Source organism: Podarcis liolepis (genome assembly GCF_965112155.1).
Source record: "Podarcis liolepis genome assembly, chromosome: 8".
NCBI classification, from domain to species: domain Eukaryota; kingdom Metazoa; phylum Chordata; class Lepidosauria; order Squamata; family Lacertidae; genus Podarcis; species Podarcis liolepis.
The window spans coordinates 79,441,080-79,458,131 of record NC_139560.1 but is presented as its reverse complement, the minus strand read 5'-3'; the positions used below and the strand labels follow the sequence as shown (position 1 = coordinate 79,458,131).

The following is a 17,052-nucleotide window of genomic DNA, read 5'->3' as shown; positions in this document are numbered from 1 at the left end:
GATAGATAGATAGATAGATAGATAGATAGATAGATGATATATATTTTGGTGAGTATAAAGAAGGAATCAGTGATGTGCGGTTTGCCAACTCCTTTACTTTTTTGAGAAGCACACTATAGAGCAGGCATGGCCAAACTTGGCCCTCCAACTGTTTTGGGACTACAATTCCCATCATCCCTGACCACTGGTCCTGTTAGCTGGGGTTCATGGGAGTTGTAGTCCCAAAACAGCTGGAGGGCCAAGTTTGGCCATGCCTGCTATAGAGGAAAGGGAATGGGCATCATCTTTCTCTCATGACCTACTACTGTGTTCTAAATTTAAATACGAGACACAGCTAGTAGTACTTCCTATCACATAACAAGGAAACTGCCACTGCTTTTAACTGTGAGATATTGTAAATGAGCATGGCAGAAGAAAATGTCGCCTTGGAAAGTTTTCCCTCTTCATTTCTCTGCTTTCTCAGTGAAAAATTCAGTACTACCTATGCATCTTCTGAGATGTCAGGGGGAAACCAAATGTGAAAGTATTGCCCCCCCCCATGCCCATTTCTTTCACATCCTTCCAATCAAATTCCGTTGAATTGGGAGCCATAGGAAAATACAAATCCCATGAGACCCAGTAGGAATGATAAAGCATTTCTCCATTTACGGTGGAGCAGAGACCTTCAAAGGCTCTCTTGGCCCCATCAGTGAGCCATCTCCTTCAAATCTCCTCAAGCGGCTTAGCTTCGAAGGGGTGGGGAAACTGGCAGGGAGCAATAAGAGCACGACCACGCTAGGACTAAGGCCTGAGTTTGAAGAGACTTGGGCCCAGTTCATAACTGGGGGCAGGGAGACTGAATTTGCCAAATTCCTAGTTCTGAGTTCATTTGTAGTAATTGCAAATGTGGCTGAAATTTCTGCACACTGCTACAGCTGCATTTCTTTATCCAAACCGATTGTTCATTCAGTTAAAACTCTCAGAATGAAAAGAAAGGTCACCGGGGTGGGGGAATATAAAAGGCAGCATATTCCTCAAGGAGGGTATTTGTGCAGTTAAGATGATGTAATGTTTTCATCAGTCCCATTTGCCGAGTGCCTTTTCGTAAAGTATTTTGACATTTAGTGTAGGATGGTTATTCAGACTTGCTTAAACAGAATTATGGTTGAATGGAGGGTATCTCCTATGCCGGATTTTTAATCACTTAATCAACTTAATAAGTTTCTGCAAAAGTGTCCTTGACATTAGCTTAGTTACTGAAGTGCATAAACACAGATGTGTAATTTTTACTGCGACATCAACGGTGGCACAGCTATTTATAGTAGCCTCAAACTTTTAAGGCCTAAAGGCTCTCATACGGAATGAACACAGTGTGTAAGAGGAATTGTTTTAAATTCTGATAGCTCCATTAGATGTTTCATTACTTGTTCGTAAGCACCGGCAACGTGTAAGCAACTACGATGCCGTCGGTGGTCAGAAAACATGATCCGACTACGGCACGGGAGGCTGCAGCGGCAAATCGGGCAGATGAGCTCACACAAATCCTTAGGGTGGAGGTACCACAATATGCTCTGTTACTGCTTTCATAGACATTATTTAAGTGGCAAAATTACGATCATTATGGTGAGCAAGGTGTTTTGGAAGGAGAGCCTATTTATTGCAGCAGACGCACCTGAGTAGTGTATATATGAGAGAAAGAGAACATTGTCTTGTTGGGGGAGAATGGGCCACCTTGCATCAGGAGTGGCGGAAAGGCTCACCACTACCACATAGTGCTGCGTTTAAGTGCAGCATGTTATTTTCCTCCCTAGATAGTATTCACTTATATGAGGAAAAAATAAGTCGGAAGAGCATGGCTGGGAATGGGGGCTTAAGCTGCCCTTGGTGAATGCAGGACCTGGTTTCAGGGACACGTTCTGCATGAAGAAAAGGATCTTTGTATTTTAGCTCTCCGTACACACATGTGCTGAGCACATGTTCTGCATTCAAAATCATCTCCAGGTTAAAAGCTGGGAAAGAATACTGTGTCAGAAACCCTTAAGAACCCCCACCAATCCGAATAGACAATACAAGCCTGGATAGAGCATTGATCTGACTTCATATAAGGCATCTCTGTATATTTCTGCATGGAAGGTGAATCTGTAGTCACCTATAGAAAAGCTGGATTCAAGTAAACTGTATTTAAAGATACAGGACTTCTGTTAAGTCCGTATTCATGACCAAGCTTCTATTAGAATTTATCTAGACAAATTGTAAATTTTTAAAGTTCACCTTTGTATATGTATATTTAAGAATGCAAAACACCTCCCTGTAAACAAATTTCCATGCTGAAACCCTGAGATAAACATGTATGTTGGTTTGTTTGTTTGCTTGCTTCCTTGTGGCTTTTTTAAAAAGCAAACTTTCAGCATTATTATAGCACACAATTTTGTAGTTGAATATGAGGAACATATTCTTATGCGCTCCTTACTTATCATGTGTATGTATTTGGCATTGGCAACTGAATAGTAAATTCGCCCGAACTCTCTTCCAAAGATAAACAGATACAGAGAGCTGGAACTGACATTTTAAATTTGGATTTCTGTTTCTGAGGGTGTGCATGGTTTTTCCCCCTGCCTAGGGATGTGTGTGATCTTAATTCTTTGAGAAAGGGCGACCTCCATCATTTCTGTGAAAGGATGACATCAGCAGAATTACTCCAGAGGGAGTCTTTCTTGCTTAAGTCTCCCTCAGCTGGTGATCCTAAATGCAACTGTTTGACAATAACCTGTAGCAAAATACATTTCACAGCCTTGCCCGATTCTTCTAAGTGTGAAATATATTCTTTAAGTGTTCTTTTATCGTTATTGTTATTCCCTGTTTTGCATGTGATGACGTGAGATCGCAGAATTTATAGTTCTAAGGCACCTTGAACACTCCCTGGGTGTAAAGGCAGAAAAAGAATGAATTGAATTAAAATTAATTAATTTGGCCACAAAAGTAGTTGGCAAAAGGAATAGCAAAAGCAGTGTAAGCAGGATTTGGGTCTGATGTGGCCTGTTCTGGACCTTCCCATAGCAGAGTCCACCCCTGCAAAAAAATATCTGCACTAGCCTGTGCCGTCAAGAAGCTCTGTGTCCTCTGCTTGTTCGAGTTATTGTAGCACCTGCACATTTTCCATTAGTTGAGCCTCCTCAAACAGTATACAGCGCAGTACCCTTGCCTGAATGGGAGACCGCTGGCTGCACTCCCCTCAGTTTCTGTGGCAGAAGAATAGGTCATTGAATACAACAAGCTACATTCTAATGATGATTGGGGAGGGGGTTATAGCCACAGTACATTAATGGAACCTCCACTGTTCCTGGTGGGTGGGGAGCAAACAGCAGGGGTGGGCCTGCTTGTGGGCTTTCTGGAAACATCTGGTTCCTTTTATGTCCTTAGGATGATTGTGTTGATTTACTTGTGTATGGTAGCATTTCTTTCTGTTAAGTAATGCCAACAATTGTTTATTTGATTGATAATTGCTTTTAGGAGTTCTCTGGAATCTGTCATCTTGTGATGCACTAAAAATGCCAATTATCCAGGATGCCCTTGCAGTGTTGACCAATGCAGTGATCATTCCTCATTCAGGATGGGAAAACTCCCCACTCCAGGATGACCACAAAATACAGCTTCATTCATCACAGGTGCTGCGCAATGCCACTGGGTGCCTAAGGTGAGTTCTGATAACTTAAGCATTGGATATGTTCTTATGCTGAATTTCTCTTCTTCCCTTAGCCTCCCAGGGACATTGGGTGGTATCCAAGTAAGTCATACTCAGAGTAGACCCGCCTTACTTAACGGACTTAAGTTAGTCATAGTCTGAGTACGACTTAGTCGGCTACACCCATAGAACCAATATTATCACTTCAGTCTTCCATCCATTCCACAAAAGTCTGTAGCATTTTTACTCTTTCGTTGAAATGTCATAGTAGAATTGTAGAGTTCGTGCCATAACCAAGTATTTAAAGGTGCTCTGAACCAATAGCTGTAGTATGTGGTACTGATGGTTTTCTACTCTGGGTCTACAGTGAGTACAACCTGCGGGTACAACAGTGGGTACAAAACCCAACGATTAATCCTCTTCCCTACATTCTTGCCATGGAATGGAGCAGCAGCAAAAGTGCCTGACAGATCACCATCCATGGCTGATGGGTGGGGTTGTGTTTGACCAAGTGGGTTAAAAAAACAAAACACCTGCACAGGTCTGTGGGTTAAAATTACTGTCATTTGCTTTAAAATTCCTGTTATGTATCTGAATTTGGGTGCAAATCAACTTCAATGTTTGCACAAGAAAAGAACAGGTGTGTATAAGATCTGGTATGTAAGCAGTAAAAACAGTGGCGTAGCGTGGGGGTGCAGGGGGGGCCCGGCCGCACTGGGCGCAACATCTGGGGGGGGCGCGGAAGAGACTCGAGTGCTAAAATCCACGGGTTAGGGGGAGCAAATTACTTGCCTTGCCCCGGGTGCTGACAACCCACGCTACGCCACTGAGTAAAAATATTATGAATGAGTGACATTTTAGTGTAATCACGTTGATATGTTTTATGCGTACCGATTCGTAAGTGGAATCAGGTAGATGAATAACAAAACTGAGATTGCAAACTTACTTAATTCAGGGTGAAGCCTTTAATCTTGTTCTCACAAACAGGTTGGATGAGACACCTCGGTTAGATTGCTACCTCCCCATGATTTTGGCTAGATAATCCGTGCAACTTCATCCAGTGGGCAGGCGACTGGGAGCGAAGGGCAGCAGAGTAGTAGATTACTTTAGATTTACTCCTCAGCATTACAAATATATCTTGTGCTAGTGTTTGTTTTTTTATAATTGATGAATGTGAAGTTCGTATGGCAAAAAGATAAGTATCAGAAAGGCAGGGTGCTGGACAATGACCTGGTTCACTCATAACGTTGAACCATGGTTAGAATGAACTGGAGCTTAGTGGGAACACAAAGCATGCAAGTTCACACTCGTGCACAGCTCATGGTTTTTTTGGAGAGGAACAAACCACAAGCCCTGGGTTCACATGTCACAGTAAACCAGACTGTGTAGAAGTCGGGTGGGAGGAGCAAAGGGCCTGTGCTGACATGAAACTCTAGTTTATTTTAATTATGGCTTAATGTGGCATGCAAACCAGGCCAATAACCTCAGTTCCTTGAGTATTGGTCCTCTTCTGAAAGATGGCTTCCCAACTAGTTGTCATCTTGCATCCAACATGTTGCTATTGAGTTAAAAGCATTTCCACATACCTGCATGCTATTGATTTTCCTGGCAATTTACCTGGGGTTCACGTGTTCCCTTGGGGAAGGGCCACAGCTCAATGGTACAGTATCTGCCTTGCATGCAGAAGGTCGCAAGTTCAATCCCAGGTAGGGCTGGAAAAGAGCCCTGCCTTAAACCCTGGAGTGCTGCTGCCAATCAAGTGCTGCCAGTACTGAGCCAGGTGGATCAATGGTCTGATTTGGTGTAAGGCAGATTTCTATATTCATTCCTCCCTCCCTTCCTCCCGCTCACGTTGTTCATATCTTCTTCAGACCAGGTATCTAGGATATGTGTCCTGATCTGGTGGGAATGGCTACCTTTTGTATTGATGCATTTTAAAAATGTAGACCTTACATAGTAAGGTAAAGGGACCCCTGACCGTTAGGTCCAGTCATGACTGACTCTGGGGTTGCAGCGCTCATCGTGCTTTATTGGCCGAGGGAGCCGGCGTACGGCTTCCGGGTCATGTGGCCAGCATGACCAAGCCGCTTTTGGCGAACCAGAGCAGCGCACGGAAGCGCCGTTTACCTTTCCGCCAGAGTGGTACCTATTTATCTACTTGCACTTTGACGTGCTTTCGAACTGCTAGGTTGGCAGGAGCTGGGACCGAGCAACGGGAGCTCACCCCGTTGCGGGGATTCGAACCGCCGACCTTCTGATCGGCAAATCCTAGGCTCTGTGATTTAACCCACAGCGCCACCCGCATCCCTAGACCTTACATAAATAACTATCAGATCTAATTTTATGCAAAGACAACAAAATATAATCTATAATACTGGTTACAGTCATATGTGGAACTTTAACTTTTATTTGTAATGGGGAAGTAGAGGAGAGTTACGGGACACATAAAATATTTCTGTTCTCATCAAAACCACTAAAAAACTGTATTCGTTTTCTAGTTATTGCTGTTTGTAACAAACCAGTGTCTGCAGGCTTTGATTCTTAGCAAATGCCAATGCTGTGGGCACTTTTTTGGCCTTTCAAATCTCTATTGTGTGTGGCTTCTAAATAAAACACTTTAGAGACTTTTCTCAGTGGGTTTTAAGCTCATTGATTTCAAAAGTATTTCAAGATTTAGGCCACAATCCAGGAAGCCACAGAAATAACAAGCATCAAAGTTTTTCACTTCTCTGGGTTTTTTGTTTGTTTGTTTAAAGAACAGAAGCCCCCGATTCTATATGGTAAATACCTTTTTCAGATTCCAAAACATTTGCATTATATCTGCAGAGAATTCGACAACAGTTTGTGATGCATAGGGAAGCTGCTGCTCAAAGACCAAAATAGTTGAAGCCCTGCCGAGCAAGCTCAAGCCCTTAACTGAACCTCCCTGGATTATGGCTTTAGGCTTCCATCTTCAAAAGCCTGCACCAGGAATATTTCCATGCATGCTCGACAGAAGTTGCCCATCAGGAAAAGATGGAGTGAGCTGCATAGTGTTGTAACTTCCTGTATAGTTCATTCAAAATCAGTCTGTCTTTAAGTTAGGCAATGATGGCCACAGCCGGTTTGGCAAAACTATTTGTGTGTGCAATTCGAACTCCCTTATTCACACACACAAGTACAGATATGTGTGTGCAGTGTAATCTGAAGCAATACAGTCCAGGAAGAGCTGTACTACTTGATTCTACTGGTTTTTTAAGGTGACCCAAAGTTACGCCTTTCATAAAGGTAAAGGGACCCCTGACCATTAGGTCCAGTCGTGGCTGACTCTGGGGTTGTGGTGCTCATCTCGCTTTATTGGCCGAGGGAGCTGGCGTACAGCTTCCGGGACATGTGGCCAGTATGACTAAGCCGCTTCTGGCGAACCAGAGCAGCGCACGGAAACGCCGTTTACCTTCCCGCCGGAGTGGTACCTATTTATCTACTTGCACTTTTGACGTGCTTTCGAACTGCAAGGTTGGCAGGAGCAGGGACCGAGCAACGGGAGCTCACCCCGTCGCAGGGATTCAAACCGCCGACCTTCTGATCAGCAAGTCCTAGGCTCTGTGGTTTAGACCACAGCGCCACCCGTGTCCCCTATGCCTTCCATAAGGATTAGCAATTACTGCATTTTAATTTGTATTCCAAGTGCCCCTTGTTGTGAACACATATCACTTCTGCTTGCTGATATTCAGGGGGACGAGGGATGCTAGTTTCTGCTGAGTTCCTCTCTGGCTGAAGCCCACCCCCAATACTATGGAGGGGTGTGTGGGGTTGTGGCAGGAAGGGAGCCCCAAAGCTCTGTTGCATGCACAGAATTCCATGTGCAGTTCTTTGGATTCAAGTCAGTGGTATACTGTATCTTAACTGAATCGAAGCACATTAAATCAGCATTCTTTTATAAAGACTATAAACCAACAAAATAGTTCTATTAGCGCAAGCACTTTTAACGGCACAGTAGAATTCCTCTGCCTTCTTCTTTCCCCACATGACCCCTAAAACTGCTCTGGGGCTTCCCCCAACCGCCCAGAAAAGATTTAGGGGGTCTGTAGGAAAAGTAGAGGGCAGGGAAGTTTCATTGCACAGCTAGAAGTCCTTGCAGTAGCAGAACTGTTAGACACCACCCTTTGTCACATACTGCTGCTCCTTGGTTCTTCCTTTAAACTGTGTTCTTGCCTGGTCTCCAAATTTACCCTTTTCTTGATTCTTCTTTAAGAGTGAGATGAATGAACAGGCACTTGGTTTCCATTGCGCCAGGTCCACCATCTTCTTAGCTTAGATCAGTGAAGACACTGAATATTTGTGAGTTACCTCTGTGAAGCTGTCACTCTGACTTTTAGCATCATATGGCTGAAAAGAAAAAGAGGTCCAGCTCATAGCTTCACATAGATTACTGTACATTATACCCACAGTTTACACTGGGTTATGTTCAGAGGATAGCACCTAAAGCCAAAATCACGTACAGTCATACCTTGGATCTTGAACGGCTTTGTTGCCAAAAATTCGGCTCCCGAATGATTGAAAACCAAGTGTGCTCCAGTTTTCAAATGAGTTTTGGAAGCTGAACGTCCAGTACGACTTCCGATTGGCTGCAGGAAGCTCCTGCAGCTAATTGGAAGCCGCACCTTGGTTATCGAACGTTTTGGAAGTCGAATGGACTTCCGGAATGGATTCCGTTTGGCTTCCAAGGTACGACTGTATAGTTAAAACACATTGGGTACAAGGGTGAGTGGGATTGCTAAAGTTATCCCCACGGACGCCCGACCACTTTGTGCTCTCTTTTAGTTTTTGTTTTTTTAAATGTTACCAGCTGAATAAAGCTGAATGCACACAAGTTAAATTCATGCAAGTTGCAGGTCTACTGTATACTGTATTTTATCTTCCAATGATATTGTGGGCTCGGATTTTGTTGAGGGGAATAAGGTGAAAGGGAGAGAGTTTTGGTTTTGTTAGAAGTAAAAATAAATGAATTTTAACACTAACGTGGCTAAAACAAATGCACTTTAACAAGTGCTTTACATTTTAAGATGTGCTGTGAACGGAATTACCATTTTCATTGCATGTTTATTCTTTTTTATTTGTTTCCCAAAATTGTATAGAGCACCTCTCATCCAAAGCCCCAACTTTATACACAGCCCAAGGGGCAAACCCATATAAAATGCTTTAAAATAGGCCCAATTATGAAATTACTTATATTCTGGCAAATTTCAGTTATTTAATTTTTATTGCCCTTGCATCTCTGCTGCTCACTGCTTTTAAATTCAATTATAGTTATTTAGATTCTTTTAGTATTGTCATCCATAGCTGAAAATATTGGATTTCTTACTAACAGGCTTTAAGCCAGCAGCAAAATATATTATGCACTTAGCACTCTTATTCTGAAGTTAATAAATGCCAACTAAAATTCAATGCTTTCTTAGAAGCAGGAAAGTAGATAGGATTAGCAAGACAAATGGAAAATTTCCAGACGGAAAATTTAAAAATCAGCTATTACTTTTCTCCCTAATCCCACCTGCACACCTGCCCCACTCTGATCTAGTGTCTACCTAATACTAGGCCAAAGCATGACTTAGCACAGGTGAGAAAACATGCACAGTATCGCAGAAAGGAGATTGTGGCCTGTTTGCTGCCCTTGGATTGCTTTGCTGTCATGATGGATTAAGCCATGCTTTGGCTTCATGATTCTATTATATGAAACTGGGCTCACAGCTTAGCTTTCTGCAGGCAGTCCATGATTGGTAACAAAGATTTGTCCTATGCTTTACAGATCTTAGTTTGTCTGGGAGAGCTAAACCACAAGCTGAGGTTGAGACGACATACTAAGCCAAACAGTGATCATTGCCTCAATGGGACACCATTTTATGTTTCTCCGCGCTTACCAAAGGAAATACTAGCCTAGAAATTAATGGATAAAGAATTGGGATTCTTCACTGATAGCTTACTGCAGGGTCTGAAGTTAGGGTCATTGGAAAATGTTTTGTAAGAGAAACTAAACTTTTATCTTTTCTTTTTTTCTTAAAAAAAATGAGCTTCTCTCCATGTTGCTACAGGGATGCTTGCAGAATTTGTGCCTGCATTCTCTAAAACACAGTACAGTAATACATCCGCAAACATCCAGCTTCCATTCTGGCGAATGTCCGCGGCAAACCCGGAGGTAACGGAATGGGTTACTTCCGGGTTTGCTGCTCGTGCATGAACAGAAGTGCTAAATTGCGCATGTGCAGAAGTGCAAAGCAGTTTGCGCACATGCGCAGACATGGCACTTGGCCCTGCATCCTTATCGGCTAGTGGCCAGGGCTCCGGAATGGATCCTGGTTGCAAAAACAAGGTGCAACTGTAGTTCTGTCCTTATGAGGTTGTTTGCACTTGAATTCAGTCATGGATTTCAGGTGAAAACAAAAACAGCCAATATGTGGGGCTTTCTCCCCTTCTGCTCCTGCCAAATGATCCATATTCATTCTTTCTAACAGATGTGTATTACATACAAAATCTGTAATGTAAGATGCTGTAGTGTAGTATATTCATTCCCACAGGGGTGACCATGTTAGTCTGTTGAAGCAAAAACAACGAGGAGTCTGGTGGTACCTTAAAGACTAATAGATTTATTGTGGCAATATAGAAGTCATCTGAAACTAAATATTCTTGACATCAACCTAATTACTTGGCTATATGTTGAGCCTTGGTTATCCTCAGCTGCTCTTGTTCTCATGCTTTTATTCTAGTTGTCAAGTGAAGTGTGCTTCTGAAAATCTGCAGAAGCAATAATTTCTGTGACATGTTATATCACTTTACTGAACTTTTAACCTGTCTTGTTCTCAAAAAAGACAACATATGAATAACCAAGGAGAATTTTATGGCTCCTGAAATATTTTCATCAGTTTTAACAAGTCCCAGAAAATGAGATGGAAGTAATGAACTCAAGCCTTGAATGTCTGTAGCGATGTTTAGACAGGAATCAAGTAAGAGGTATTAGTGTTGTAAACAGCATCAAAACACATACACGGAGCAATATGGGCCCCCAAATATAACATGATGAGCTTGATTTCCAGATATCAGAAACGTTCAGAAAGTTATCAAATCCGCACTAGTTTTGAAGGTCAGCTAAAACCACACCAAAAACTTCCAGATTTGTGGTATCCTTGGCGGTGCATTGCAAAGCCATTTGATCTTGAAAGAAAGACAGCGTAACAATATGGTAGCACAAACCTGTACATGTCTTCAAAAGTTGTATTTATTCTGAAGCCAGCCATTAAGGAATTTATTTGAGCTAAAAAGCTCGTTCTATGGGCTTGGAGGACACGCAGGCGTAGTTGGTGAAGTGGCAGTGATCTATCAGCCACATTGGGCTGTGAGCTACCAGAAATACCAGGTTCCTTGCTAGTTGTAAACATCTCTGAATCTTCTGCGTTCTCCCTGTTCTCAGGGTGATAATACATTTCAGGTACAAGGAGCTGGAACTGTTGCAGTCCTTAATTTATGCTGTCATCCTATTGCAGCATCATTTTTGGGGAGACAACTGTTTAGTAACCAGAATGCCTTATTCTACATTCTGAGCATCTACAGCTATATCACCCACTGTTGGTCGGTACAATACGCCAATGCTCTCTTTTCACAAAGCAGCAACTGCTTGTTCCACTACTTCCCTGCATAGAGCCACCATGCTCTCATAAAGGTTAAGCCATTGATTTGGAGTTTACTGGAACACAGTATACTGAAATGGTACTGTAGATGTGACGCTCCTGTTGTTCTGGGTGGAAGACGTTACACTCATTTGGAAGTCCTAACTGAATCAGATTGTTTTCAAGTGGTAAAGCGAAGGTTTGATGTATTGTGTGTTGAATTGTCTCACCCCATCTTATTACAATACAATATTAAAACAACATACAGACTGTGTGTCCATACATTTCTGGTCAGATATTTTGTAATCAGCGGGCTTTGTAGGGGCTCACTTATCCAACATGGTGGATGCTTTCATGGTGTTGTTGTTGTTGTTGTTTAGTCGTTTAGGCATGTCTGACTCTTCGTGACCCCATGGACCAGAGCACGCCAGGCACTCTTGTCTTCCACTGCCTCCCGCAGTTTGGTCAGACTCATGCTGGTAGCTTCGAGAACACTGTCCAACCATCTCGTCCTCTGTCATCCCCTTCTCTTGTGCCCTCAATCTTCCCCAACATCAGGGTCTTTTCCAGGGAGTCTTCTCTTCTCATGAGGTGGCCAGAGTATTGGAGCCTCAGCTTTACGATCTGTCCTTCCAGTGAGCACTCAGGGCTGATTTCCTTAAGAATGGATAGGTTTGCTCTTCTTGCAGTCCATGGGACTCTCAAGAGTCTCCTCCAACACCATAATTCAAAAGCATCAATTCTTCCACGATCAGCCTTCTTTATGGTCCAGCTCTCACTTCCATACATCACTACTGGGAAAACCATAGCTTTAACTATACGGACCTTTGTTGGCAAGAGATAAAAGGAACTACTGGCAAGTTTGGCCTTGGAGGTCAAAACAAAGCAGGGCAAAGGCTAATAGAGTTCTGCCAAGATAACAAGCTGGTCATCACAAACACTCTTTCATGGTGTAGAAGTTCTCAAATTATATTTGGAAGGTGTCTTCAATGCACAACAGACTCCCTGGCAGGACTCAAAATATGTTACTGAGCTTGCCAAACTTACTTCTTCAACACCAAATTGTATATGATTCTTTACCTTCACAATGAGATGATAAGAGTACTTATCTGCTTGAAAAAATATGATAGAGAATATGGTAAATGTAATTACTTTCATTGCCATGAAGAAAAATATTTGATTTTCACTGGTGTTGCAAAGAAACTGGTCAGAGCCCTTTCATAGCCATATCTGGGTGGTAGGCTATTTACGACTGCTTCCTCCTAGAAATTCACAGTCAATTGGATTCCAGGGCACTTTGCAGAATGTAGATCCTAACCTTGATTAGTGTCCTTTTAAAGTTTTGTTGAACTTTGGAACTGCAAACTGATTGGATATTGGCTATAACTAATAGCCTCTGGTCTGCAGAAAGTTCCAAAACTCCGTTTTGTGAGCTTTATGGAGCTTGCAGAATTTGATCTAATTAATATGTGTATTCTATTTCTGTTACTTAGAAAGCAATCTCCTAGCTCTCTATCACTTTCCATTGTTTTTGCACCAAAAGGCAAACGTTAAGCATCCCTAGATGTTCTAGGGTAGCCTCCAGGTGCCATAGACTACAAAGTTTCCTCAAGCAGTATGTTCAATAGTAAGAGCTGATGGGATATTGCCCGGCCCTGAACTTTTCCCATTTCTTTCCAGAGACAGAAATGTTTCACAGACCTGAAACGTTGTAGATTAGATTAGATTAGTACTTTCAGGACTAGCTCAGTTGTCAAACACTAAAATACTTAATGTGAATTAACCAAGCTAATGACATAAATTTGTGTGTGTGTGTATACAGTGGTACCTTGGGTTACATACGCTTCAGGTTACATACGCTTCAGGTTACGGACTCCGCTAACCCAGAAATAGTGCTTCAGGTTAAGAACTTTGCTTCAGGATGAGAACAGAAATCGTGCTCTGGCGGCGCAGCAGCAGGAGGCCCCATTAGCTAACCTGAAGTGGTGCTTCAGGTTAAGAACAGTTTCAGGTTAAGTATGGACCTCCGGAACGAATTAAGTACTTAACCCGAGGTACCACTCTGTGTGTGTGTGTGTGTGTGTGTGTGTGTGTGTGTGTGTGTGTATTGAAGAGAAGAAACCTTGGCTACAGATCAGGGTTAGCAAGGGGGGAGCTTAACCATGGGCAAAGGTTCAGACAACACCCCATGCCAAACCCTCTCTTAGCTCAGTGTGCCACAGGATTATGAAAAAGACCAGGAAGCAGCAGAGCAGCTGCAAGCAGTTTTTTCTCTCGCATGCTGGCTATTTCGTTTTAACAGCTAATTTTAGTTGATGCTCTGGTCATTTTGCATTAGTCTAGAGACAATGTTATTTTGTGTAGCTAGGACATGTCTGCTAGCATTATCTGCCTTTACCGTAAAATTTAGGGCCTGGGATGGGAAAGATTTTAGAGGCCATGTTAAGTTCTTATGGCATACTTTTAACATCAATCAAATATGTCGTGCTGAATATTTGTAAGAATGGCGGGAAGAAGCCTCAATAGATTCCTGAAATTTGTATGAACTGTGTCAGGAATCTCCCTAAGGACTGCATCTGTGCAAAACATTCTATTTTACTTTATAGCGTTTTTAATTCATTTGCAATTATTTGCTGCTCAATGCAGTCCAGTGAGTGCACCAGGACGCAGTGCAAAACATTATTACGCAGTAGTGAAGACTTCAGTGTTTTAACTCTGGGTTACAACAGAAGGCAAGCAGTTAACAATGATTGCAAAAATAATATTCACAATAACATGAAACCTTTTTTTTATCACATTATGAATGAGTAAAAAAATTGGCTTGAGGTCTGTAGCTGGCAAAGTAAATCTTGCCATGACCAGAGAAGTTGCTGTAGTATGAGAAGCCAACAAGACGTAAATTGTCTGCATAACTGACCAGTTTGCTTCCCCTTTAAGGAGTGGACCTAAAAATTTATTTCAAGTCTCCGAAAAGGTTGGGCAATAAAACAGTGCAGCTAGGAAAAACTCTTAAGGAACAACCATAGCATTGCATTTGGTGTAGAAGTCTTTGGAATGGACTTGAGCCTTTTCATTAAGACCCAGCTTTCATTTGCTCAAAGGGACACATGTTAGGTAGCCTGGTCTTTCAAAGACAGGATGCCTTAAACCAGTATTTTAAGGTTCTAATAATAATCTCAAAAAGGGAAAGTAGGGTACTTCTTATCAAGAGATTTATTAAGGTCCCAGATATTTGCTCCGTAAGAAAAACATGGTGTAAGTTTTCATTTCAGCACAGCAGAAAACCAGTATTTCTTTTATTTATTTCTTATCAATGTGTTTTGAATAAGTTATTATTATTATTTTAGAACTGCAAGCTGCCTTGAGAGTTCTAACTGAAACGAAGGGTGAAATGTCATGATTTATGAATGAGCTTTAAATGATGGGCTGTATTCAACATAGCACTTACTTAAGTAATTCCATCAGCACAAATGATTTCTGCTAGTACTACAGAATGCCCTCCTCTATCCTCCCCCCCCCTTGACCTCACCCCATCTGTTATAGGGGTTCCCTCAACCCTCTGGAGCAGATTGGAGAAGGGTGATGGGCATGAGGAAAGTGAATATACTGACAACCTAGCTCTATACCCCTCAAGTCAATGCAGCTGTTGTCTTAATTTCAGTACATCTGGCTATCTAGTTTTGGCTTTCTGTTTAATTTCCCATAAACTTCAGTTTTCTCTCACGTATTTTTCACTCTATAAGACGCACCAGGCCATAAGGAGGAAAACAAGAAAAACAATATTCTGAATCCCAGAAGCCAGAACAGCAAGAGGGATCTGGCTTCTGGGATAGCCACACGCAGCCTCTCCCGGGCAGCGGGCTGAAGGCTCCCCCTGCCCAGAAGAGGCTGCGCGGGGCTAAGGCAGAAGCCAGGACAGCAAGCGGGGCGCCGTTCTTCCTCCCGCTTTGCAAGAGAGGTGCTTCACTGACAGGGCGCTGCGCAGCTCTCCCTCTGAGCAGTGCCATTTGCTCCATAAGACGCACTCACATTTCCCCTTACTTTTTAGGAGGGAAAAAGTGCGTCTTATGGAGTGAAAAATACGGTAGGTTGGATGAACTGCACATTTCTTTACTGATATATATACTTATTGTTGTGGTGTACATTATATCCTTCTCTTGACTTGAAGAATTAAGAAAGTTCCAGTTTTAGCCTTGCGGTGCTGCGGCCGATTGCTGATTAATAAACATAGCAGCCATGTGAAATAATTCTGCCTGGCGGCTGCCTCCATTTTGAAAACCATGCAGGTGGCATGACTTGCCATTCAGCAAAGCCTTCTGTCAATTTCCTCCATCCCTCTTTCTTCCCACCCACTCTTGTTGGTGTGAAGAATCAGAATGTGTGCAGCCTATGAATGCTCCCTGTCTCTACCTTCATGAAAGCCAATGTACTATACTCTTATGTAAATATAATTGCTACTTATAATACCGAAATTTCAGTATTAACTTACAGAACTGAATTTCAGCATGAATAACACATGCAAAGACAATCAGGCTGTTATTGCAGAGAAAGCTAATCAGAATGGTTGAATTGTACCTGATTGGAAATAATCAGCAGAAAATGTAATAAATATTAACACAGTTTCAGAAATTTACTTAGATTACATCTGATTAACTTTCTTCTTCTTCTTGATAGAGCACTCAAATGACTAGAAAAAGAGATGGGGTGGATGAAAATGTATTTGAGTATTAACAGTTTTACAAAGCAAAGACATAATTTATCAATATCTAGTTATAGTTTGTGTTCTAAAAATAATACAGTAATGACTCTTTTAAGAAAACTAGTTGAAGCTGTCACAATCTTTTCCCCCTTCAAAACAATTGAAACCAATTGCAACTCTCTCTCTTTTTTAAACAAACTATGTTATTGGAAAATCCAAACAAAATTAAGTACTCATCAGCCTAATTTATTTAAATAGGGGAGAATTAAGCATATGCTTCTCTTTTTGATCAAAATCAAATGTGTTCTGTTTTATTTTTCATTGCTTTTTCTTCTTCTTAAAACGGAAGATAATACTGTGCACGCCCCTGTCCCATTTTCACCTTTCTTTATATTTTAGCTCAGCTTCCCCATACTTTACATGCTCTGGTCTTCTAGAACATGTAAAGGCCCTCCTCTTACTTACACAAATATTGGTTGCTGAAGAGTTACACTGTATGTTTGGGACATGTGCCCAGACAAGTTTGTGTGTGTGTGAATGCAGGATAAATGTGCTACTTCTCCCCAAGAAGGCTGGGTATGAATGAATGAAAGAATAAATGATTGTGCTTCCTGGCTTCCTGGTGCAATGCTATTCTTTCAAAGCACACCCATGGTAAGAAAGTTTGTGTGAAAACACTCCCAGGGTGAACCCAGCACGGGGAGAGGGAATTAGCGCGAAATAGCTAAAAAGCCCTATTTATTTGTGCTGAATATTAATGGAATAATATTTAATCTTAAAACATTTAAAAACAAGTGCCTTGTGCTTTTGTCATTTTAAACCAGTGTCTCCTGAAGGAGTGTCTCCACCCCCATCCTTCTGCCCGGACACTGAGGTCCAGTGCCGAGGGCCTTCTGGCAGTTCCCTCGCTGCAAGAAGCCAAATTACAGGGAACCAGGCAGAGGGCCTTCTTGGTAGTGGCACCCGCCCTGTGGAACGCCCTCCCACCAGATGTCAGAGATAAACAACTACCAGACATTTAGAAGACATCTGGAGGCAGCCCTGTTTAGGGAAGC

At 42.1% G+C, this 17,052-nt stretch overlaps 1 protein-coding gene across 6 annotated transcripts in view; it reads left to right on the top strand.

The window, feature by feature from the left end:
- The window catches only part of CTNND2 (catenin delta 2), a 220,212-nt gene that overhangs the window by 116,521 nt on the left and 86,639 nt on the right, over nucleotides 1–17,052 (top strand). For all 6 annotated transcript variants that reach the window (XM_083519176.1, XM_083519175.1, XM_083519172.1 and 3 more), the window contains one exon: nucleotides 3,490–3,673. In XM_083519176.1, coding sequence (XP_083375302.1) covers nucleotides 3,490–3,673 — 184 coding nt within the window. The remainder of the gene's footprint in view (nucleotides 1–3,489; nucleotides 3,674–17,052) is intronic.